The 27,149-nt window shown below is 39.6% G+C and overlaps 1 protein-coding gene across 4 annotated transcripts in view; it reads right to left on the minus strand.

Moving 5' to 3' along the window:
- Positions 1 to 27,149, minus strand: part of LOC311094455 (uncharacterized protein) — an 83,857-nt gene that overhangs the window by 47,226 nt on the left and 9,482 nt on the right. For 3 of the 4 annotated variants that reach the window (XM_084132427.1, XM_084132428.1, XM_084132425.1), the window contains exon 4: positions 19,525 to 21,685. In XM_084132427.1, the coding sequence (XP_083988553.1) occupies positions 19,525 to 21,685 (2,161 nt within the window). Of the gene's footprint in view, positions 1 to 15,277; positions 15,450 to 19,524; positions 21,686 to 27,149 lie in introns of those variants that run through there. The other variant, XM_084132426.1, reaches the window with a different exon arrangement.

Genomic DNA, 27,149 nt, shown 5'->3' on the forward strand with positions numbered 1-27,149 from the left:
AAATGTAGTTTGTAAAATTTTTACAAAGAAAGAGTACACTTGAAATATTGTTGAAATTGTAATTATTGTTGTAATTGTAACCTTTTTAATAAAATAGCAAAACATATGTACAAGATAGATGTAAGCAAAATCTTAAATGGTCAATATAATCTTCTTCTAAATATCTTTTGTCCTTGCATTGTGGCTCAGTCAGTTTCACACCTGAGTGAATGGCTCATCATTATGCAGAGTGGGTGGGACATTGTATTCTAAGGTGTAAACCACTCCTCGTTCACGCCCCCCTTGCATATTGGCTTTCCAAGCAAAACCTGTTTTACATCAATTTAAATCAATGTATGGTTTTATGTGAACAATAAAGCAAGACTATTTTCACATAATTTTGAAGAAAAAACTCTAGGCGAGGACATCCATTAGTCAAAAGTCTTATTGACACATATTTACTATGTGTTTTGTGGCCTTATTTCAGAAATTTTAGTTTTTAGCTTTTTCAATATCCATGCATAAACATTATTCTCTCAAAAATGAAAACATGTACATACACGTGGCTCACATATTATTGTAGCCCTGTTTGTGCTTTATAGAGTGAATTTACACCTTTGCCATTAATATGTTTATAAGCAACTGAAAAAAGCACAAATGTCAGGGCATGTCAGAACATCTCAAGGGCCCCAAAAACACCCCAGACTCCAGAGGGTTAATTTACTAAATTAAATTAGAACAGAATATACCTTTTTAATAAATAAAAATACAAAACGAAATAAATCAAAATCAGGTCACAAGATGAGCAAATGTGTGCAAAATGCCTAAAGTGCAGACATATATTCAAAACACAAGCCACAAATAGTTAGATTAGATAACCCTGACAGATCAATAAATAAAATAAAAATAAAGAAACTATTAAAATAACGATAGTAGCCAGAATTTTCAACTTTGTCTTTTTGACTGCAGAAACAAAATGCTAAACTGGAGTGGCAGTCTTTTTAGCTAAAAATGTTCACACTCACAGCATCCAAAAATCAAATTAGAACCGGCTAAAACGTTTTGAAATCACTTGTACTCTACCTGATCGAGAGAACAAATCCAGTCTTTCACTCTGTCTGTGTCCGTTTTTTCATATTGTGCGCACGGATAAAATACATTCTAACGTGAAACTTGTTAACGTTGGCCGCCAAAAATTGTCCTTCCGGTTTGTCACAAGTTTCGTTAAGTTTTTTTCGAGTATGGGTCTGTGTCACGTAAGATGGGGCGGAATTTCCTTATATGGGTCCTAAGGGCACTTCTACGCGGGCGCGCGTGCAGTCGTAGACCAGGAGAGAGAGAGAGAGAGAGAGAGAGAGAGAGAGAGAGAGAGAGAGAGAGAGAGAGAGAGAGAGAGAGAGAGAGAGAGAGAGAGAGAGAAAGCGAAAGCAGTACTTTACCTCATCAAAGCGCTCTGGTCAGCTCACCAAAGAAGTGTGTTTTTTGGTTGCCAGGGCAAGACACCCCTGCACAGATTCCCAAAGAGCCCAACGTTAAGGGAACAGTGGATGCAGATTGTTTTTCCGGGGCAACGGAGTTGTGCGAGACTGTTTGTTCCCTGCATTTCGATGATGATTGTTTTATAAACAAAGCCCAGATCGACGGATTTGCAGATCGTCTAATGCTTAAGGATCGAGCAGTAACAATGATAAAGGTTCGCTGTCGCAGGCAGTGAGTAAACCTGCTTCAAATGTCTCTCTGTGTGTTGTTAGCTCTGATAGCTCGGTTAGCACCGCCCACACGGCCCGCCTCCAGACGCTAATTTTCCAGAAAAACTCGGTACAGCCTATCTGTCTTTTATAAATATAATAAAACTAAAGACTTTTTGGAGATATGAAGGATGCAATACTACTCTATAGGTACTCAAGATTAACAGGAGATTGAGTGAAAATGAGCATTTCACCCCCCCTTTAAGGAATGCCCTATCACACCAGAGCACAAAATCTTCAACAACAGGACCATGATTACTTTCCTCAGAGGAGAGAAGACTGACAATAGCAGAATCATCTGCAAATTTTAAAATGTCTATTTTCATACCGGCTGCGGCAATCATCAGTATAAAGAATATAGAGGAGTGGTGAGAGGACACACCCCTGAGGAGACCCCGTGGCTGATGACATCCTTTTCCTATCGACTGATCGGTGAAACAGTTGAGGTTAGGGAAGATTAAATCCGAGGGAGGGTTGTTGACCTGAAAGTTGCTCCATTTTAAGAGAAAGTCCCTGCTGTATCGGATGTGCGTTGGGTTGGGCAACTCATTCAGAGTTTCCACCAGGTGGAACGCCGTCCACAATAAAAATCAAAGCAGTCCACTCTATGCTATTTGTTTCTCAACAAAACAGCGTAAGGAAAAAGTCAATCAATTTCTTCTCACTTTCTCAGGCCATTTCTATTTAGTGCAAAAATAAACAAAACAATAATAAACAAACGTAACAAAAGACAAAACGTGCCTCGCTGCATGAGCATGCGCCCTCTACGAACAAAAATTTATTTTCATGTGCTGAGCAACAAAGTCTTTTCTGTGTAAGTTAGCCACACATCACTCTATAGCCAAATCTCTCCTCTCCACCTATAGCCGGTGTGTGGTGAGCACAGGACACTTTGTTGATTGTTTGATATCTATTAACTCGTGTTCAACCAACAGGAATGTCTAATTTGTCAGTTCAAATCAATCAAAAAAAAGCACAAATTCGCTCTCTGACAGTAGGTGGCGCTCATGTAAAGCAGAAATACAGCACTATACAGGGCTCTAGACTGAGACTAAATGGTCACATTTTGTGACCTTTTTAACCATGCTACTCGTCTGAGCTGCGCAAACAGTTTATCAGCTCAGAGCAATACTAGACAGCGGTTTACTCGTGAGCCGAACTCGATCACGCAACAACATTACTACACAGAGCTGAGAAAGGCTTTACAATAAGGTTTCATTAATGTTCCTGGCACCAAGTTTACTCCACAAAAGAAAGTAGTCCTGGAAATATTTAAAAATGAGGATGTTAATTTTTCAGTATCCAAAACTAAAGTCTGCAGTTGACATACATTTTAAAAAATTTGTATGACTATCAGTGTGCATTGAAACAAATCTTTATGCATTTCATTTGCAGGAAGACCTACACTTCGGGTATTTAAGGAGGAACTGACAGACATTTGATCAGGCGACCCATGGCCTTGGGCCTGGTTTAATGGGAAGCACATTCAAGTTCAACGTCTCCTGTCTAAAAGTTAATATTCAGTTAAATGCTTTCTAATACATGTTTTGTTTCTCTCTATTCTACTTTTTTGCTTACTAAATGACCTTAACATTCATTGTGGTATTTTTTCCTTATAAACTGAAGACAGAAATTTCACCATTTACTGTTGTTTTTAGTATTATTATTACTTTTTATTAATATTCATAATCAGTAGTACTACTGTATGTATGTCTTTTATACTTTTTATATACATTCATAATCATTTGTACTCAATGTATTTTGTGAAGATGTGGGGGAAGAGAGACTTTTGGAGGACTTTCAGTGTGTGCTGGAGGAAAAAAAAAAAACATAAAAATAAGTATCAAGTATTAACAGAAGTAAGAAATAATACGAGACAAAACCAATGTACAGACATAGATAACATGTCACAAAAAAACATGTTATCTATGTCTGTACATTGGTTTTGTCTCGTATTATTTCTTACTTCTGTTCATACTTGATACTTATTTTTATGTTTTTTTTTTGTTGTTGTTTTTTTTCTCCAGATAACCTACGTTGAGGGATGTAATTTGGAGATATTTGGGCTTCATTTTATTTTATTTTATATTTTCTTTATATTTTTTTCCATTTCTTTCTTTTTTTCATTTTTTTCATTTCATTTTTGTTTCATCAATTCTTTGTTGGTCACCTGTTGGTTTACTTTTGTTGATTTTCCCTATCCTGTAGACCTGATTGCGTCATTGGGTTAATTGATTAATTTGGACCTTATTAGGTTAATTGATGTTTTGGTTTATGGGTGTGACTTTACTTGCTTATATTTGCTGCCATTCTCTTTGTTTGTGTGATTGCCCTGATGAAGACCATTTTGTTGGTCGAAACATGTTGGTGCTATATATATTTTAAAATGACTTAAGCCACATTCATTAAAGGCTTTTTAACCTGATCCTTCTCCTGTTATTTTGAGTGCCTGGGACCTGCTTTTGTTGTCCTTTGAAGTTTATATACTGTTATAATACACTTTTAAAGGAACACTCATCCGTTTATTTAAAACAAACCTTTCCTACATTTAGACAGGTGGGCAAACGCATTTTTGTCTCAGTGCATGCATTGTTTTAGTTTGGCAGCGCTACCGGTAGCTTAGCTTAGCATAATGAATGGAATCCTGTGTTGCCAGCTAGCATGTGATTTAAAAAAATAAATAAAAATTACTTCTTGTGGCCTGCGTATTCACGAGTACAAATAGCAATGCAGATTAAGTTTTTGGGGCAGGCCTGACCTGTTGAAAAGAGATGGTATTCATCCCTCCTGGGATGGTGCTGCTCTTCTCTCTAGTAATATGGCTCATAGTCTTAGAGCTCAAACATGACAATCTGGGGCTCAGGTCAGGAAGCAGACAGACTGGCTAAACCGACCGTCTGCTAGCGGCCTCGGTCAGATAAATCACATCACATAGAGCCTCTTTCACCTAGATATCATCATATAGAGACTGTGTCTGTTCCCCGAATTAGGACACAAAAAACGTTTAAACCTATCTAAGGTTAAAAATTTAATTGATGTTCAACAAATAAAAAACAGCTATAATACAGATGAGCAAATGTTATAGCTTGGGTTCCTGAATATTTGATCGCTTACTTCAAAAGCACTCCTTGTTAATGATATGATTACAGACTATAACCTAGATGTGCCGTGTTTGACAGAAAACTGCTAAAACCAAACAATTACATTACTTTAAATTTACATTTATGCATTTGGCAGACACTTTTATCCAAAGGAACACATTTTACATTTTGTCAGTTCTTGCTTTCCCTGGGAAACAAACCCATGACCTTGGCGTTGCTAGCACCAACGCTCTACTGTTTGAGGTACAGGAAAGCCTAAATGAGTCCACACCGCAAGATTACTGTTATAAACATGAGCCTCGTCTGAAATGCAAAAGGGGGAGGTGTTGCTGTAATTTATAGTAATATTTTCAAATCCACTAAGAAATCAAGTTTTAAATATAATTCTTTTGAAGTGTTGGTGCTTAATGTAAAAATATATAGTATAAACGATAAATCACGTTTGTGCTGGCTACTGTATACAGGCCACCAAGGCACCATACAGACTTTATCAAAGAATTTGCGGACTTTCTATCAGAATTAATATTGAGTGCAGATAAAGTACTAATTGTTGGTGATTTTAATATACACATCGATAATGAAAAAGATTTATTGGGTTTGGCATTTAAAGACATTGTAAACTCTATTGGAGTTAGACAACACATGTCAGGACCTACTCATTCTTGTAATCATACTCTAGATCTAATATTATCACATGGAATAGATGTTGATGCCGTTGAAATTCTGCAGCAGAGCGATGACATCTCAGATCATTACCTAGTCTCGTGTAAATTACATTTAGCCAAGGCTGCAAAGCTGACTCCGTGTTACAAATATGTTAGACCTATCACTTCTGCTACTAAAGATAGCTTTATTAACCCTTGTGCATCCTTGAGGACATTTTTGGCTTTTTCAGTTTTGTTTTTTTGATCACTTTGCCTGTGTTAATGCTAACTGCATAAAATGTGGCACGGGTGTGTATTTATATTGGAATTTTACTATTTCATCATCATTTTCTTTAAAAAATCTATTTTGCACTAGTTACACAAAATACTTCCTCTCAGGACCTTAAGGACAAAAATGTCCCCATTGAAACCCATTAAAACTACATTTTTTAATCCCTGTGCCGTTTAACTATAAAATTATGCAATCTTTTTTAATAGGCTTTCATTCTGTTGGCAAGGCTTCAAAATTGACATTTTTACCATTTTTTATCAGATGGTGCCATTTTTTCAGGTTAGGCCTATAAAGCAAATACTCGCTTTATTCCTGTTTTCTGCTTCGGCATATTATAGAGCCAACTGGATAAATTATGCGACGATAATTGTGTGGGTTTGTTGGTATGGATGTCTAAGTGTGGTTGGTATGTGTGTTATAAAAAAAAAATGTGTTTGTGTGCATGTGTGTGCTTGTAATATTTGAGAGAGAAAAACTCAACTGCAAATCGAAAATCCAATCACTGTGTTCACCAGTGGAGTTTTGCTGGCATCCAATGGGGAAAGTCTGGTACTGCGCCCAAACAAAATCTTACTGAAAGCTCATTTTTTGAGATATCATCCTCAAATTTGGAACACAACCTGTTTAGATTTATGGCTTTGAATTTATATCAGTTTTAGAGTTCCAAATGTTTCATAAAATATATATTTTATATAAAATATTGATTATAATGTTCATAAATATTTTTCATAAACTTAAACTTCTATAAAAAAATTTTGGTTGCACTTTTTTCAATTTTTTCACTTCAACAACAATCTGCCAAGGGTCTTCTTTAAAATGAGACCAAACTTAAGTATTTGCTCCCAAGCATAACATTTTTATGAGAGTTTTTTGACTTGGACATTTTTGTCCCTTTTGGACCTATGAGTAAGTTTTTTGTTTTTTTTTATGTTAACTGCATTAATTTTGGCACAGGTGTCTATTTTTATTGTAATTTTACTATTTCACCCCCATTTCATTTGAAAAAAAAAATGTTGCACTAGTTACACAAAATACTTATATATATTTTATATAAAATATTGATTATAATGTTCATAAATATTTTTCATAAACTTAAACTTCTATAAAAAAAATTTGGTTGCACGTTTTTCACTTTTTTCACTTCAACAACAATCTGCCAAGGGTCTTCTTTAAAATGAGACCAAACTTAAGTATTTGCTCCCAAGCATAACATTTTTATGAGAGTTTTTTGACTTGGACATTTTTGTCCCTTTTGGACCTATGAGTAAGTTTTTGTTTTTTTGTTACTGTTAACTGCATGAATTTTGAGCTATTATAGAGCCAGTTGGATAAATTATGCAATGATAATTGTGTGGGTGTGTTGGTATGGATGTCAGAGTGTGGTTGGTATGTGTGTTATATAAAAAAAAATTTGTTTGTGTGCATGTGTGTGTTTGTAGTATTGATAGAGAAAAACTCTACTGCAAATAACAAAGCCAATCACTGTGTGACCAGAGGAGTTTTGCTGGGATCCAATGGGGAAAGTCTGGTACTGCGCCCAAACAAAATCTTACTGAAAGCTCATTTTTTGAGATATCAACCTCAAATTTGGAACACAACTTATTTAGATTTATGGCTTTGATTTTCTAGCCGTTTTAGAGTTCAACTTGTTTCATAAAATATATATTTTATATAAAATAATATTCATAAATAATTTTCATAAACTTCAACCTATATAACTTTTTTTTGGATTTACTTATAAAAAAATTTAACTTCAGCAATAATCTGCCAAGGGTATTCTTTAAAATGATACCAAAGTTAAGTCTGTGCTCCCAAGCTTCAACTTTTTATGACCGTTTTTTGACATGGACATTTTTGTCCTCTTTGGACCTATGAGTAACTTTTTTAAATTGATGCACAAGGGTTAATAATCTTCCTGATCAGTTTCATCATCTCAGCATCCCGGATAGCTTAAAAGAACTAGATATTACAACAGAAACGTTTAACTCTCTCTTTTCCGCACTTTAGACACAGTTGCTCCGTTGCGCTTAAAGAAGATTCAAGAAAATAGTCCAACGCCGTGGTACAACGAGCACACTCGGGCCTTAAGAGAGCAGCCAGAAAAATGGAGCGCAACTGGAAGAAAACAAAACTAGAGGTATTTCGCATTTCATGGAAGGAGAGCTCAATTGCTTACAGAGAGGCTTTAAAAGCTGCTAGATCTGCTTATTTTTCAACCCTATTAGAAGAAAATAAACAATCCTAGGTATTTATTTGAAACGGTGGCTAAACTAACGAAAAATAAAGCTTCAAGCACCGAAGTTTCCAAGCAACACAGCAGTAATGACTTTATGAACTTCTTCACTCATAAGATTGATAATATCAGGGACAAAATTATAACTATGCAGTCGTCTACTACAGTATCACATCAGGCAGTGCATTGTAGTCTCCCTGAGGAAAAATTTTACTTATTCGTTGCTAGGAGAGGAAGAATTCACTAAACTCGTTAAATCATCTAAATCTACAACATGTATGTTAGACCCTATACCAACTAAGCTACTGAAAGAGATACTCCCGGAGGTCATAGATCCTCTTCTTAATATCATTCATTCGTCTTTGTCATTAGGATACGTACCAAAAAAACTTTAAGCTGGCTATGATTAAACTGCTTGTTAAAAAACCGCAACTTGATCCTACAGAATTAGTCAATTACAGGCCGATCTCGAATCTACCTTTTCTGTCAAAGATATTAGAAAAAGCAGTATCCTCACAACTATGCTACTTTTTAGAAAGAAATGATATCTGTGAGGATTTTTAGTCCGGGTTTAGATCGTATCATAGTACCGAAACAGCTCTCATTAGAGTCACAAATGATTTGCTCTTATCATCCGATCGTGGTTGTGTCTCGCTATTAGTGTTACTCGATCTTAGTGCTGCATTTGACACCATTGACCACAACATTCTTTTAAATAGCTTAGAACATTATGTTGGCATTAGTGGAATTGCACTAGCATGGTTTAAATCATACTTATCTGACCGTTATCAGTTTGTAGCAGTAAATGAAGAGATGTCTTATTCACAAGTTCAGTATGGCGTACCACAAGGCTCAGTACTAGGACCGTTGCCAGAGTCCTGCACGGGTCCGATTTTGTAAACCTGCACCCGCAGTGCTTAAACCCGCATCTGACCCGTTTTCCGACAGCAGCACTAATTTAAATCCGAAATAAAATAGAACCGATACCCGAACCGCACCCGAAATAAAATCAGTTTAGACTATCACATTATAGACACAATTACAAAAATGTTTATTGCCAGGTAATACAGAAGTTATTACACAACAATTAACACAAGGACAACTTCAGCCGAAGCTGTCAAAAGGCCGGTACATGAAGAACATGGCAAACGTTACCACAAAACTGAGTAGCCTTATAACATTTTACCAATCGAACAGACGCGGCTACAACACTATATGCCACGTAATTCGTCTAGCCTACATCTGACAATTTTGGGTTCAAACACACCCTGCACACCACACATACTTAACAGTGTTAAATCTGAAAAATACTGTTCGATAGAACTGCTTTCTTACCACAGTTATCTGCGTGCTTCCTCAGCGATGAAGTTCCACATTTGCGGCTATCCAACACGAAAATGCACACAGCAAAGCCTTTCACAATATTTTCTTCAGATAACTCCAAATTTCTCCCACACACTGGACTTGATTTTTTATGACGTATTGTCGACAAATTTACAATCTCCACTAGAGCTATTCTTTTCTTCAACTCCTCAGCATCCATCTCGAAGACTGCAAGCAGATCGCGCGCGGTTATGAGGAATTTTTAAAAGTGAAAGTAGCCTGGGAGGGCGTGGCGCGTGGGCACAAATAAACTGATGTGGATTTAAATGATTTTATCAACTTGAAATACAGGCGTATTTTTGTAGATGTGTGAGACGAAAAACCACCCTTGCAACTTTGGGCCGGTGGATCGCCGGAGGCAATTGACATCTCACAACTTGCACTTTATTCCCCAATCGAACTCGTGTAACTGTCTATCACCCGTTCTACCATCCACAGCTTTACTTGATAAACAAAAGTAGGATAAGAATGAGCATCAAACTGAAATAACCCGCATACATGGGGTGTTAGAGGTGCACATACAATACAGACTGCCGACAGTTCAACAGGGCGCGCACAGCTCTTAAAGGGGTCACACCTTATTTCCACTCATTACAGCTTCCATCCTACTGAACAAGATACCGGTATAGAGGGCGGAAGGGATCAGGCCGTGAGTGCAGAGACGGCTCTGCGCGAGTGGTATTTACAACAGTAACGTTAAATACAAGTACTCCACAGCGACTCTAGGGGTCGCCGTTTGACAAAAACGGAAAGCTGCATAGTGTGCCTTTAAAGTCTGTGTAGAGAGAATGGTGTCATCTTGGTGGCCCCTAATTTAATTTAATAACATATGATCGTTGCGACGGAAGCGAATCAATCAAAACTAACTTTAGCTGGAAAATAACTTTTTAAAGAATCGATATGAAGCCAAAACAATCTCTGTTACCTTAAATTATACGTTTATCTCTGTAAAGCTGCTTTGAAACAATCTACATTGTTAAAAGCGCTATATAAATGAAGATGACTTGACTTCACTTGACTTAAGGTGATTTCCTAGTCAGATATTTACTTGGGACTATATTGGGGGGGAGGGACAGGCAAAGCACTTACTTGGGCGCAGAGATATTATGCAACACCTGAAAACTTCCGCCAACATACCGGCGTGAAAAGTAGCCGGCTATTTTTCCTACAGTAGACAATGAATTGCGATGAATATTGCGGATTTTGTGAGAGACGAAGAGGGTGACTTCTCAGACAGTCAAGATCCAGAACCATACCTCTATGAACTATGAACTATGAACTATCAACATATCTATGAACCTCTAGTTTGAGAAGAGGAGCTGCGCGCTTTGGAAATAGATCGACAGGAGGAGGTGGTTGCGATCGCTCAACAGCCTGAGGACGTGAGGATGAGAGCCAACATGAACTGGTGATGTGAGTGTGGGGGAATATGCCAACCTATGCCGACTGAAATAGTGTCTGTGCTGTGGCGAGTGGGACAAGGTACTGTCATCGATGACCAGGCTCAACGTGTGGGGATTTCAGGTGTTGCGTGATATCTCTGGTCATAAGGTCATACACACTTAGGATGACTTGAGAGTGAGTAAATCATGGGCTATTTTTCCTTTTTGGGTGAACTAACCCTTTAAAATGCTTTCTCAATGGATCTGCCAGCTCTGTGTAGTAATGTTGTTGCGTGATCGAGTTCGGCTCACGAGTAAACCGCTGTCTAGTATTGCTCCGAGCGGATAAACTGTTTGCGCTGCACAGCTCAGACGAGTAGTGTGGTTTCATTCTGCTTTCGTTTGCTGTGTGATGTTTCTCGTATGCAGCAGAAATGGCAGCTCTCTCTTATAAAAAGTTCGCAAAATGTGACCATTTAGTCTCAGTCTAGAGCCCTGTATAGTGCTGTATTTCTGCTTTACATGAGTGCCACCTACTGTCAGAGAGCGAATTTGTGTTTTTTTGCATTGATTTGAACTGACAAATTAGACATTCCTGTTGGTTGAACGCGAGTTAACCCTTGTTTAACCCTCTGGGGTTGGCAAACGCGCCCGTGCATTTTGCTGGATTTTCTTCACATTGTAGCACAATAAACTTAAATTACTCCGTCATTTATGGTCATACAGAAAAAAGAAATATAAAAAAAGAATCTGTGAGATGTCTACTTTTGTATGTGTCCACTTACAATCAAATCAAACCAATGTGCTTTTTTAAAATAAAGAAAAATAACAGGGTGTGCTTTCTTCCTCTCCGTCTCGCTGAACTTTTCTTGAGCACGTCTATAAACTGAAACAAAACTCAGTGAATACTTGTCACATATTTATGAGCCATATACCTTTATAAACATTTAAGTGTGTACTTTTAAATGATCGGATTCAAACTGAAAACAAATATTCTCTGCTTAAGTAATTTGTATAAAACCAACAAGATGTCCAGTTTCTCAAACGCTTGCTCATTATTTTTAATTTGACCACGCCCACGCGCGCAAAAGAGATTCACATGCAAATCTCCACATTGAACGCGAACGCACTCGTTACCCTCAAACAAAAAGCACCAAACTTTACATGTCTCTGCTTTTCGTGGAGTTTGGAAGACACCCCGTGAGCTTACATTGGATATACCTCAGAAGAAGAAGAAGGTGATTTGAAGACAAGAAAGATGTAAGGTAAGAAATTCTTAATTATATTAGTTAATGTTATTGTTGCATAAACTTCACATTGCAGTTGAACTGTTGCTAGATATATGGTGAATATTATAATATTTATACCCGTGTTTACTGTTAAATACTGTTTGTGGATATCTGCTCAAACATGGATATGTATAGCCTAATATGGTAACCATTATGTTTAATATTTTGCAGCGTGCTGTGCGTTTGATTGTTTCATATTCAAAATGGGCTGTGCGTTTGAAAAGCAAAATGCACCAAACAATAGGCTTCATGTTTTACTACAATCTCATTTCATATCATTGTAACAAATGGAAACATTTGAAGTAATATATGATAATCAATATATTTGTATCTAGCGTAGCTGTTACTCTGAAATGTTGCTTTTGAAAGATGTATAGGCTGCTATAGGTTATTGTTATTTTTATTATTATTTTATGCAGCACTGCGTGTAGCCTATGCCTACAAGGCACAACAAACCTGTTCATTATATATTGTTGGAAACATTTGTGTGTGTGTGTGTGTGTGTGTGTTCTGTGAATTTTAAAATGCAAATTTTAACCAGAAAAATCTAAAATGTATTTCCAAAATCGTGCAGCCCTATAGTTTCTCTTGACACTTTTTTTTTTTTTTTTTTTTTTTTTTTTACAGGGACCAGATGCCACTGAGTCCTGCTGACTTCAACATTCACATGAGTCTGAAAATCAAACACCTTGGAAATGAAAGGTGTGTACAATGCTTTTAGGAATGGCACAAAGGTATCTGTCTTTGGATCATTGTTTTCAATAGTATGCTTTTTTGTCATTTGTTGTGTATCTTTGGATTATGTTGTGTTGTAAATAAATACAAACAATCAAAAAGCCATTCTTTTTTAACCTGTTAAGCTGCAACCCCACTTTTGAAAAATCCCCAGAAATGACATACCCAAACTGAAACAGATACAGTTCATGAACCCTTTGTACTAAAAGCACAAGTATGATCTCATTTGAAAGCTGACACCTGGCAGTTTATTGTAAATGTAGAATTAATTATTGTCATAATGACAAAAATTGTTATAAATAGCTTCAAAGTTTTGTAAATTTATTAGAAATTAATTTTTATGAAACATCCTCATGAAAATAAAATTGAAGTTGGCCCTGTAGCAATCTAGAAATGCACTACAACTAAAGCCACATGTCTAAACATTTTATGTTAAAAATCTGAAGATAATAAGTCCAAAACTCTGTATTTAGTTAAATGTTTTTCAAGACCATGTCAAATTACTTTATTTTGATTTGACGCTAAAATGCTACTGATGTTTATTGTCATCTTCTAACCATCTATCCAGTATATTGTCTCTATTGTTTTGTGGTGCAAACGAGCCCCATTCAGTCTCAGTCTCCCCCTTAGAGCCCTGCACGGGCCTCAAATCTAGGCCCGAGCCCGGCCCTGGCCCGAGACGCTCAGGCCCTAGCCCGACCCGTGTCCCGACAGCTCATCAGAATTATCAGGCCGAGTCCGACCCGAGCCCTTTTTTTTTTTTTCACAGCGGCAGACTGCCATTAAAATATATCCGTTTTGTTAGTTATGTTTCTTTTCTTTTCATTTCTTTATTAAGTTAATTTAGACAAATGTTTGGAGCATAAAAAAAAAGAAGAAAAAAAAAGCAAGCCGAGCCAACAGCGAGTAAAACATGTTTGATCAATTTAGCCTCTCAAATCAACGCTAATACTTTACTTAGCTACAATAAAATCCATAGATATAAAACACTTCAAGCATATCACACAGACAGTTAGTTTAATGTTTATTTATTAAACCACAGTGAGTAAAAAACAAGTAATAAAAACTCTGAGTGTTTTAGCGCAATTTTCTCACCTCATGGGATCACAACACTAAGAGATAGTAAATCTTTTCCTGGATTTTTTTTGTGCGTTCCCGAGATTAGACCTTCCTTAACATAATGCCGAAAACCCAAAGTCTCTAGGTGGTCTGGTTGAGGAGTAGATAGAAGTGCAAGATTGGTCCGCACAGACGCACAGAACAGAAATCATGAGTTAACAATCGCAATTTGTCCGGTGGAAAATTGCGCTAAAAATTAAATACTGAGGCAGGCTCAGGCTGCTCGCAACAGCGCTCGCAAACGAAATGAGCAATAGTCAATTTTAACAAATTAAATTAAATAAATAATAAAAAAAACTTGCAGGTTATCTTACCTCAAAACTGCACCACAGAACATGGCCATTCTTTTCCAGTAGTTTCCAACAGTTAAACGAAAATAAAGTCCAATCAAACGCAAAGTGAGAACAGTCTCTTACAGTAAAAGAATAGCATCCACAGTGGAAGATTTTAACCCAGTCCTCTCTTCTATCACTCGCGATTTTTCTCTTAATATTCTCCATTATTTGCACATGAGGTGAATCGTTGGTTCCGCTGACGGGAAACCTTCTGCGTGTGCGTGCGTGCGTGCGACTGTCATGTCAATCATATGTCAGTGTAATTATAAGATTATGAAAGTTATGAGGTTATTAAATGTCTTTCTATGTTTGTTTTTCTACGTCGACGTCAACTTCTCATATTTTTTTTTAATTAATGTCTAAAAATATAAAAAGAAGGATAACCCAAAAAAGGCCCGAGGCACGGCCCGCATGTGAACTATGACGTGAAAATTGGCCCGAAGCCCGGCCCTAGGGGCGTAAAAAAGTCGGAGCCCGTCGGGCTCGGGCTGAAATGCAGGGCTCTACTCCCCCTGCACACATTCACACCTCTCCAGCCAGGTTATGGCTCTAAATATGCATTTCTTTTGTCTGCATTATAGTTACTAACGACTGGCTATTCACAGGCTATTCATAGGGGTTCAGTCCCTAATTTCTTTTCTCAAAGTTCACCTCACATTTTAAACTGTATCAAATGCATTTCTTGAATAAAGAAACATTTTAGTAAGCATTCAAAAATATCATAAAAGTATAACTTCTAGGTGGCAGGTGCACCTAGGGCTAGCTAGCATGTTAGCTTAGCACACCATCAATACACGACAATTTATGAGATTAAAACCAAAGTAATTAAAATCATTACTTTATAACGCAAGTCGAGTGTTTTAAATAATCTTCTGTGATCTAATTTGGCTTCAGATAAAAAAAAAATCAGACAGAAAATATACTATTGGTAATATTCTGCACAATGATAGTCTATATAGATTAGCATTACATTATAAATATAATCTATTATTATGAAAATACCTGGCATGGCTTGAAAAACACATGTAACTCAAATATCATTGCAATCATGTTTATTGTCTTCAAAACATCTTTATCTGCATGTTACAGCGCGATCTCTGATAGCTGTGTGTGTATCAGTGACGTCCTGGAATGTCATGTCACATGATTATGGCACTTCTTCATATGGACTATTCTTGTGCACAGGGCGGCGAGGGCGCCCTCAGGCTGCTGGTATGGATTGAAAACACAGTATCAGAACACCAAACGCTCATAAAGATTACATCAACGCATTTAGGAATAAATTAAATAAATATTATTCCTGTCTATAGAAATATGATGTAAATCTATGAGAATCTATCAATATTTCTCCAAATCTGCACATTTTTTAGCTAAAAGCCCTGAAGGACGCTGTTTTGTGTATCGCTGTCATGACGACAGCACGGAGTTTTTTATGAATGAAAGCGGCTGACGCGCATAATTCATATTAAAGGTATCGACGCATTTTTTCATTTCATAACTCCTGACACAAATTAAGACTTAACTGTCACTATGAGTTTCTCAGAATACAATAGTGGTCAAATACTGAAACTTGAGTATTATATCTTTTTAATAATGTATAGTTTGTCAAGGTATAACATTAAATCTGATAGTAATTTTGAATTAAATAAATAAAAAACGCTTCAGTGCGCCGGCGCACTGGCAACGGTTAACAGGTTAAATCTCCTCATTCTTTGTGCAAGGTTGCTCAGAATGACAGGGCCTGATAGCTCCTAATAGGGCCATTAGGGAGGGTCTTTGTCTTTCTCAGGTGTGAAAAGCCATACATATTAATGATGCGTTTACGTCTCTCGCATAAAGCTTTCTCACACAAAACACATCTTACAAATTTTAAAGGGATACTCCACTTTTTTTGGAAATAGGCTCATTTTACAACTCCCCCAGAGTTAAACAGTTGAGTTTTACCGTTTTCGAATCCATTTAGCCGATCTCCGGGTCTGGGGGTCCCACTTTTAGCATAATGAATTGAACCGGACAAGACCATTAGCATCTCTCTCAAAAAATGAACAAAGAGTTTCGATATTTTTCCCATTTAAAACTTGACTCTTCTGTAGTTACATCGTGTACTAAAACCGACGGAAAATGAAAAGTTGCGATTTTCTAAGCTGATATGGCTAGTAACTATACTCTCATTCAGGGAGGGAATTATGTAATTTTAGGGGCAAGGCCATTTGGCCTCCACCTTTTTTTTTTTTTTTTTTTTTAGGGGCACCAAGGCCATATCAGGGCACAAAGGCCATTGAGTAGAATTCAATGGTTTTCCCATTCAGATTGATACCATAACATCCTAATTTGGAATAAGACATGGATTATGACTTTTTTAATAATAAAAAAACATTTTTTAATGAGAGAGAGAGAGAGAGAGAGAGAGAGAGAGCGCCATTACATCCAGAAGGTATACACCCTCACACAACAATAGAAACAACATAAATGCCATTAAAAGCATTCAGAAACACCACAAATGCCAATAAAAGCATTCAGAAACAACACAAATGCCAATAAAAGCATTCAACATATTCATTCAGTCCTCTATATCATGTGAGTGTGAGAGAGATAACCATTTCATCCAGAAGGTATAAAATAATCGAATAAAAAAAAAATTGTGTGTTTTTAAACAACCAAAACAAATAATGCATAACAAAAATGATGTGGCTGTAAAATGATCAAGCATTTGGCTTTTATTTATCAAAAAAAAAGGTATTTATTCCAACTCCAACATTTGGCTCCAAAATTAAGCCTATTTATTGTAATTTTTACCCATTTAGTGTTTATAAGTGCCAGTGCCAACAATTATATAACAATACACTTAAGTCAACTTTATACTGTAAAACATGTATAACATGTAAAACTATGAATACAAACTTAAATAGTGAAGGCCATTTGGCCTTAGTTTTGTCTTCTTAATACAACATTACAAAAAAAGGATTGCACCTTCTGCAAATTACCCACCGGAGAACAAAAATAAATTAAATTAATATAAAATATCCAGCCAAACAGGTTCACAATGTATACAATTTATATATATAAAAAAAAGTGTAGCTTTGAAAAGGGGAATGTTTTATTGCAAATATGCATTTTGTTAAAGGGATAGTTTGCCCAAAAATGATATTTAAGCCATGATTTACTCGCCCTCAAGCCGTTCGAGATGCATATGTCAATCTTTTTTCAGACGAACACATTTTCAGTTATTTTAGAAAATGTCTTAGATCTTTCAGTGGTTATAATGTGAAACTATGGGGCTCACCTCGTTGAAGTTCGAAAATGTACATGTATCCTTCACAAAAGTAATCCATCCGGCTCCAGTGGGATAAACGAAGGCCTTCTGAGGGTAATCCTTGCGGTTTTGTCGTAAAAATATACATATTTAAAACTTTATAAACGAAAATAACTGGCTTCCGGTGGCGGTCGGCGCGCGTTCATGGAGATGGATGCTGGCGTATGACGTATGACGCCACGTATGAAGCGTCGTGACGTAGAACGAACGTTGAGTTTTGATTGCTCTGCTCTCTGACTGCGGTTATACGTCACGACGCTTCCTGCGTAGCGTCCTATGTCATGCGCCAGCATCTATCTCCATGAACGCGCGCCGACCGCCACCGGAAGCCAGTTATTTTCGTTTATAAAGTTTTAAATATGTATATTTTTACGACAAAACCGCACGGATTACCCTCAGAAGGCCTTTGTTTATCCCCCTGGAGCCGGAAGGATTACTTTTGTGAAGGATACATGTACATTTTCGAACTTCAATGAGGTGAGCCCCATAGTTTCACATTATAACCACTGAAAGATCTAAGACATTTTCTAAAATAACTGAAAATGTGTTCGTCTGAAAAAAGATTGACATATGCATCTCGAACGGCTTGAAGGCGAGTAAATCATGGCTTAAATATCATTTTTGGGCGAACTATCCCTTTAAATAGAAAAAGAACAGCATTTTGTTTTTCACTTAGGCTAGTTTAAGTATATTAGCATGTTTTGTAGTATTATATTTTTTTGTTAATTGAAAATTTTCTATGCTCAATTACTTTGCGATTATTTCTTCCCAAAAAGTACGAGTGGATTTGGAAAAGCAGGCTGGGGACTTTCATTTTTTTGTTGTTGTCTGTAACTATTTAACAGACGTGACATAGCCTACAAACAAGGTCTTGCAAAGACTGCAATACAATATTTGTTCCTCCATCATGAAAAAAAAATGCGAGGGACAGAATCGTTACCTTGTTTCAGCGACGCTAAAAGGAAGCGATCCCAAACTTTAGACATTATCTGCCGTTTATGGACATCTTTACTCTCCGCCATCGCACCAAATAAATTCAAAAATGTATCACGGGCTATGGTGTGCTTCCTGAACACTGAACAACGGTCCGTGTGAAACAATCAGATCCCCGCTCGCTGTAATTCAAAGCAAGCCCACTATGCCGCACTGGCGCTTTATACATGGAACTTGGACAGGGCCAGGGCACACAGGCCACTGTGGCCGTACGATGATTTTTTTTTTCACGGGGCATGAAGGCCAAAGTGTAGGGCAACGGCGGCCATGGCCGCGGTATAATTCCCACCCTGCTCTCATTCCTGCGTAATTATCAAGAAACTTTGCTGCAGTACCATGAGTGAAGCAGGCGTAATGATATGACGCAGCACCTGATAATAGTCCCCAGCTCAGTAGCCTATTATCAGGCGCTGCGTCATATCATTATGCCTGCTTCACTCATGGTACTGCAACAAAGTTTCTTGATTATTACGCAGGAATGAGAGTATACTTCCTAGCCATATCAGCCTACAAAATCGCAACTTTTCATTCGAAACTCTTTGTTCATTTTTTTGAGAGATGCTAATGGTCTTGTCCGGTTCAATTCATTATGCTAAGCTATGCTAAAAGTGGTACCGCCAGACCTGGAGATTGGCTGAATGGATTCGAAAACGGTAAAACTCAACTGTTTAACTCTGGGGGAGTTGTAAACTGAGCCTATTTCCAAAAAAAATAAATTTAAAGATTTAAAGTATCCCTTTAAATCAATGTATTGTCTTCTCTGAATGAGCAGTCAGGATGATTTTCACATAGTTTTGGAGCAAATATTTTAGGCTATGTGATACAATTTTCAAAAGTCTTGTGAAGAAATAATCAGTATGGGTTTCATGACCTTATTTCAGTGACAATTTTTTTTTGTATTTTCACAAACCACGCATAAAAGTCATTATCTCAAAACTACAAACTTTGTTGCTCAGCACATGAAAATAAACTACTTACCGTGATCTCAGACTGAGGTGATGTGGTTTCTCCACTGCATGGATCTTCATGTGTAGATTCAGCTGAGTTTTAATAAAGAAACTCTTCCCGCACTGATCACACTTGTGCGGCTTCTCTCCAGTGTGGATCCTCTCATGTGATCTCAGATGTTCTGACCGACTTAATCTCTTGTCACAGTGTGAACACTTGTAAGGTTTCTCTCCAGTGTGGATCATCTCATGTTTTTTCAGTGATGATGACTGACTGAATCTCTTGTCACAGTGTGAACACTTGTAATGTTTCTCTCCAGTGTGGATCATCTCATGTATTTTCAGAGATGATGACTGACTGAATCTCTTGTCACAGTGTGAACACTTGTAAGGTTTTTCTCCAGTGTGAATTCTCTGGTGCCGTTTTAAACAGTTTGCTGTAGTAAAAGTCTTCTCACACTCAAAGCACATGTACTCTCTCACACCAGTGTGAGTTTTCTGATGTCTATGTAAAGATTGCAGCAGTGAAAAACTCTTTCCACACACAGAACATGAATGCGGCTTCGTATGAACTGGCAGGTGTCTCTTCAGGTGTGATGCACAGAGAAATGTTCTGCCACATTGATCACATGACAACGGCTTCTCTCCGGTGTGGATCTTCATGTGTTCTTTAAGATGTTGTTTGTAAATGAAACTCTTCCCACATTGATCACATGAGAACGGCTTCTCTCCCGTGTGGATCCTCATGTGAACATCAAGTTGCATTTTGTTAGTGAAACACTTCCCACATTGATCACACGTGTGCGGCTTCTCTCCAGTGTGGATCATCTCATGTTTTTTCAGAGATGACGATTCACTGAATCTCTTGTCACAGTGTGAACACTTGTAAGGTTTTTCTCCAGTGTGGATCCTCTCATGCGTTTTCAGAGATGATGACTGACTGAATCTCTTGTCACAGTGTGAACACTTGTAAGGTTTTTCTCCAGTGTGAATTCTCTGGTGCTGTTTTAACTTGTCTGCTGTAGCAAAAGTCTTCTCACACTCAAAGCACATGTACTCTCTCACACCAGTGTGTATTTTCTCATGTTTACGTAAAGATATCAGCAGTGAAAAACTCTTTCCACATTGATCACATGAGAACGGCTTCTCTCCGGTGTGGATCCTCATGTGAACATTAAGATTACTTTTGCATGAGAATCTCTTTTCACACTGATCACACATGAATGGCTTCTCTCCAGTGTGGATCCTCTCATGTGTTTTCAGAGATGACGATTCACTGAATCTCTGGTCACAGTGTGAACACTTGTAAGGTTTTTCTCCAGTGTGAATTCTCTGGTGCCGTTTTAAACAGTTCGCTGTAGTAAAAGTCTTCTCACACTCAAAGCACATGTACTCTCTCACATCAGTGTGTATTTTCTCATGTTTACGTAAAGATTTCAGCAGTGAAAAACTCTTTCCACACACAGAACATGAATGCGGCTTCTCCTTCATATGAACTGTCAGGTGTGTCTTCAGGGCTGATGCACAAATAAATGCTCTGCCGCACTGATCACATGAGAACGGCTTCTCGCCAGTGTGGATCCTCATGTGAACATTAAGATTGTGTTTGTATGTGAAACTCTTCCCACATTGATCACATGTGAACGGCTTCTCTCCAGTGTGAATTCTCATGTGAACATCAAGACTATGTTTACTTGTAAAACTATTTCCACACTGAGTGCAGGTGAAAGATTTCTTGGCTCTTTTCTTTAAAAAAATATTTTTTGTCTTTGAGCGACTCAATGGTTTTCCTTCAGGATTGACATGGTGTTCCTCCTTCACTTCACTCAGTTCTTCTCTCTCCTCCTTCACTTCACTCAGTTCTTCTCTCTCCTCCTTCACTTCACTCAGTTCTTCTCTCTCCTCCTTCACTTCACTCAGTTCTTCTCTCTCCTCCTTCACTTCACTCAGTTCTTCTCTCTCCTCCTTCACTTCACTCAGTTTTTCTCTCTCCTCCTTCACTTCACTCAGTTCTTCACTCTCCTCTTTCACTTCACTCAGTTCTTCACTCTCCTCCTTCACTTCACTCAGTTCTTCACTCTCCTCCTTCACTTCTCTCAGTTCTTCACTCTCCTCCTTCACTTCACTCGGTTCTTCACTCTCCTCCTTCACTTCACTCAGTTCTTCACTCTCCTCCTTCACTTCCATCGGGTCTGAAATCAAAGAGAAAATTATTAAAGGGGGGGTGAAAAACTCTGTTTCAGTCGATCTCATGTTAATCTTGAGTACCTATAGAGTAGTATTGCATCCTTTATATCTCCAAAAATTCTTTAGTTTTATTATATTTATAAAAGAAAGACAGGCTGTACCGAGTCTTTTCGAAAAAAAAAACGAGCGGCTGGAGGCGTGCCGTGTGGGCGGAGCTAAAGAATCACGAGCGCTGTTCACTGTTTACTTGCTGTGCTTACTCGCCGATAGCTAACAACACACAGGTATTTGAAGCAGTTTTACTCACCGCCTGCGGTTCAAACGCACGACCGTGACCCTTTTTTGTTGGGACTTCTCCATCCTTAAGCATTAGACGATCTATAAATCCGGCGTCGAACTGGGCCTTATGGCAAACGTGTATGATTCACGTTTGAGGGCGTTAAACTGTGACATCTACACGTTTTCCAAAGGGGACCACGTCTTGTTGTGATACCGGGGAATCTATTTTTTTTTCCTAGGATGGTAGGAGAAGACTCATGGTATTAACCCCAGTGACGGGTAGGTTTAGGAACGGAGTTGGGGTAGGTCATATATTTATATAAACAGTAATGTAACGTTAAGTCAACGGCGTTGATAAACACGCTGAAAAGCGATTATGCGTGTTGATAGCACGCCAAAAATGGATATCGAATTGGCGTGTCATACAAAAAGGAGGGAACTGATCTTCATGTGGTGTTCCTGGATCTTGCTAACGCCTTTGGCTCAGTCCCTCACAACCTATTGTGGACAGCCTTTGACTACTTCAGGATCCCAGCAGCTCTCACAACCCTTGTCAAGACCTACTTCAAGGATGTCCAACTCTGCTTGACAACAGCAGAGTACACAACAGCATGGCAACACCTGGAAGTGGGTATCATGGCCGGCTGCACCATCTCCCCACTGGCCTTCACCCTGGCCATGGAGATCATCATCAGGGCCTCTCGATGGACAGTTGGCGGACAGCGTATAAGACCAGGGCTGAGGCTGCCACCGCTCAGAGCCTACATGGATGACCTCACACTCTCACCACGACTAAGGTTTGCACCGTGCGGCTACTAAGAAAGCTCCAGGAAAACATTGAGCGGGCTCGCATGAAGATCAAGCCGAGCAAGTCTAGAAGCATCTCCATTATCAAGGGGAAGCTGTCAGACCACCGATTTCACATTGGCGAGGAACCCATTCCAACGGTCTCCGAGAAGCCAGTGAAGAGCCTAGGTCGTTGGTATGATGCCTCCCTCAAAGACAAAGAGCAAGTAGAGCAGCTCAGGAGGGAGGTAGCCAGCGGCCTGGAGAACATCGACAAAACTATGCTTCCTGGCAAGCTGAAGCTCTGGTGCATGCAGTATGGGCTACTTCCACGTCTCCTGTGGCCGCTAACCCTCTACGAAGTCCCACTCTCAAAGGTGGAGAAGCTGGAGAGACTAGTCAGCTCATACATAAGGAAGTGGCTTGGCCTTCCCAGGTGCCTCAGCAGGATCGGGCTCTACGGCAAAGGGATGTTACACCTGCCCATTTCCAGTTTGACAGAGGAGTACAAGTGTGCCAAAGTCAGACTGGAGATGATGCTGTTGGATTCGTGTGATCCATTCGTAGCCCAAACTGCCCCCATCCTGGCCACCGGGAGGAAGTGGACCCCATTGGCTGCTACAGAGCAGGCAAAGGCAGCACTCAGACATAAGGACATCGTGGGCCGAGTGCAGGAGGGGAGGAGTGGTCTTGGCCTTGGGGCGAGTACACCAGTGTGGAGCAAGGCCTCTACACCTCAGAGGCGCAAGCTGGTGGTCCAGGAGATACGTCAGGAGGAGGAAGCAGGAAGGTGCGCCCAAGCTGTGGCGCAGGCAAAGCAAGGACAGTGGATGGAAAGGAGTGGAGAAGAGGAAGATCTCCTGGAATGAGTTGTGGGAGATGGAGGCATTCAGGGCAAGTTTTACCATCAGGGCTGCCTACGATGTCCTGCCTTCCCCCGCAAACCTTAGCCAGTGGTATGCCGAAGACCCCACGTGCCCTCTATGCCCAAGTCCAGCAACACTGAAGCACATCTTAGTGGGATGCAAGACCAGCCTCACCCAAGGCCGTTATACCTGGCGGCACAACCAGGTGTTAAAGAGTCTTGCAGCAGTACTAGAAAGTCGACGGACAAGTGTGAATGCCCTTCCTCTCCCGTCATCCCGGTGGCAGCCGACACCATTTGTTCGGGAAGGCGAGGGTCAAGCCAGCTTCACCACCACAAGACCAGACACTGGCCAGCTGGGCAGAGCACGGGACTGGAAGCTACTGGCAGACTTGGACAAGAAACTCATCTTCCCAGCTGAGATCACAGCTACAAACCAGCGACCAGACCTTGTTCTGTGGTCAGCCACACTCAAGCTTGTTTATATCATCGAGCTCACCGTGCCCTGGGAAGGTGCAGTGGAGGAGGCTTATGAATGGAAAAGGATGAGGTACGCTGAACTTGCAGCCGATGCCCAAGAACAAGGCTGGAAAGCGAACATACGCCCAGTGGAAGTAGGTTGCAGAGGGTTCGTAGCCACCTCAACATCCAGGCTACTCAGGGAGATGGGAGTGCGAGGGAAGGCCCATCGGCAGGCAGTCAAAGAACTCTCCAGGGCTGCTGAAAAGGGGAGCCAGTGGCTGTGGATGAAGAGAAAGGACTCCACCTGGGCCCTCGGGTGAGTAGATGGCACCTAGGGAGTGAACCTGGGACGCTGGGATTCACTGCTGAACCCTCTGGAGGTGTCGTGGGTATATCAGCGAAACACCGATGAAGGAGGGCACCCACTTGATAACCCAAAGGGTGCCCTCACTCATTTGACCATCCCACGGAGTTCCATCGGTGCCCCAAGTACTTATTGAGGGATATCAACATCTAGTCCTATACAACAGACCATACACCATTTCATGAGATCAGTCTGCAGCAGGATAATGCACCATGTCACAAAGCTCGAATCATTTCAAATTGGTTTCTTGAACATGACAATGAGTTCACTGTACTAAAATGGCCCCCACAGTCACCAGATCTCAACCCAATAGAGCATCTTTGGGATGTGGTGGAACGGGAGTTTCGTGCCCTGGATGTGCATCCCACAAATCTCCATCAACTGCAAGATGCTATCCTATCAATATGGGCCAACATTTCTAAAGAATGCTTTCAGCACCTTGTTGAATCAATGCCACGTAGAATTAAAGGGATACTTCAGGATTTAGCATTAAGCTTTGTGTTAGTAGAAAACCTGTAGTATTTTCGAATTACCATGCTTTCCACCCTCATATCCCCCTGAGACAAGAGATTTATGTATTTTTTGTCTGGAAAAAATCCTCAGATGACGCAAAAATCGTCATTTTGCGTCATCTGAGGATTTTCTGGCCAGAGGCTAAAGACTACAGCCAGTAGGAGGAGCTGTCCCGCATGTTTTCAACCCGCCCATAGAGGGATCTCACTCACAGAATGTACACAGTGTCAGGCGTCTTTCTTTGGAAGCTAAGCTAGCAGGCTCTTGTTCTGTGGAGAAAGCTGAATAGTAGGAGAAAGCTGAGTAAGTAGGGGTTACCATCTTCCTTTTCCCGGACTTGTCCGGCGGGCGAGAACGTTCAAAATGTCCGGGATTCGGCTTTTGCGTTCTGCGGTCGCCATTCATTGTTTACATGCACACCTTTTGTTTCAATCTAACTGAATTCATTCCGATTGGTGAATCTGAATGTAGTGTTTACATGAACGCTAAACAAGAGATCGGTTGATGTGAGTTCTACCCTTGCTAAGAAAATTCCCGCTTCTCCGTGAGAGATGCGAGACCCGGCGCGTCTCAGTAACGACGCCACCAGCCTCGCGCCATTCTCCCGCGGCCGTCAACCTCGTCCTGCTCGCCACAGTAAACATGATGAATGAATGGCGACTGTAGAACGCAAAAGCCGAATCCCGGACATTTTGGGCGATCTCTAGAGATTCCTGGCAAACTCATCACGCAGGCTAAGTTAGCCTTGTTGTTTTCAACTGCGCACTCTTACCGGTAGGCGTGGCCTCCTAAGGCAGCGAAGCAAGTGCATTCTGGGAGTTGTTGTCTTTCATCCACATAAGCCAAACATACATTTTCTGGCTTTTCTCAGTCTAGAAAGCTCCACATTCAAAAATTTCTTCACATTTCTTCTACTTAAATGACCTATTTTAAATACAGATTCATCTTCCCAGAGGTGAAGTATCCCTTTAACCCCGAGGTCGACGGTATCGCCGGCGATACCAGCTCGCTTTTTTTTTATCAGTGTAAAAGAAACTCATAAATACTCTGTAGACTTTGATTTTCCATAGGAGTTTCATCAGAGACAATTTATATAAGAGACATGCCACTTCCTCAATCCTCAATACAACTATATAAGGAAAACCCGTAATGGCAAAGATGGTGGCTGTATGCACATGTCCCGCCCCTCCCGCTGGAAAGCCAATCATCTGCTTTTAACAGTCAGCAGCTGACCACTAAGGAGCGAATGTACAGTGACGTGACATAACTGCCATATTCAACCTGTGCTTTCGCGTTGTGACTGGCGCTAAGCCAAAGACAGACCCGCTCAGCACTTGTCATAGGCTATATCACAACTGTTCAGTGTTTTTAACCACATAATGTTTATTTTAGGTTTCAGACATTTAAATACATGTAATTGTTTAAGTGCTGGCACAACACCGGCATTCTGGATAGAGACGTAAATTAAGTTGGTGTCGTGAACGTGAACCCTTGCGCATGCGTAGTAAAAGTATAACCTGTGGGGAAAAAGGTGTTTTAAACCTTATTTTGGGGCAAAGTCATCAAACTTTTTCAGCGATTTTTATCATATTTTACTGCTGTTTCTATACATGCAGTTTTTATGTCCCGGTGACCAGTGCAAAGTGCAGTTCTGACTCTCTGCCCATTCATTTAGATAGGAGCCTGGTCTTGTTAGTCCGAAATAGCTGCCCGGAGGCGTTGCCAAGATGGCGGCCGAGTGGCACGACTTGCCTAAAAGGACTTTGGTTTCATACATCAATCGATTCTGTTAAATGTGTATTATTTTTGTGTCTCGCAGCGCTGTGAGGAATAATGAGGAATACGAGGAATACGAGCTGAGGAATACTAGTAAGTTTTTCCTTCTCGGGTTTCTGTTAATGAATGAATGAATGGCATAGATGCGCTCTGTTTACCACAGCTGGCAAAAAACAGTATTACGTGACAGTTCTCCATTATGGACAGCGCTCTAAAAAAAGCACTAAAAGACTTTCAAACTTTCACAGAGACCTCAAAACAGAAAGTACAAATCCTTTCTTTAAAACGAATTTCGTTTTGTATCAATTGTATCTTAATTTTAATATTTTTTTCATTAACAAATTTCCTGGATTTAAAGTAAATATAGGCTAGCAATCACAACATAAGGTGCTTGAACTGGAGATCATAACCAGGCCGTAGCCTA

The sequence above is a fragment of the Abramis brama genome, assembly GCF_963993115.1.
Source record: "Abramis brama genome assembly, chromosome: 1".
NCBI lineage: Eukaryota > Metazoa > Chordata > Actinopteri > Cypriniformes > Leuciscidae > Abramis > Abramis brama.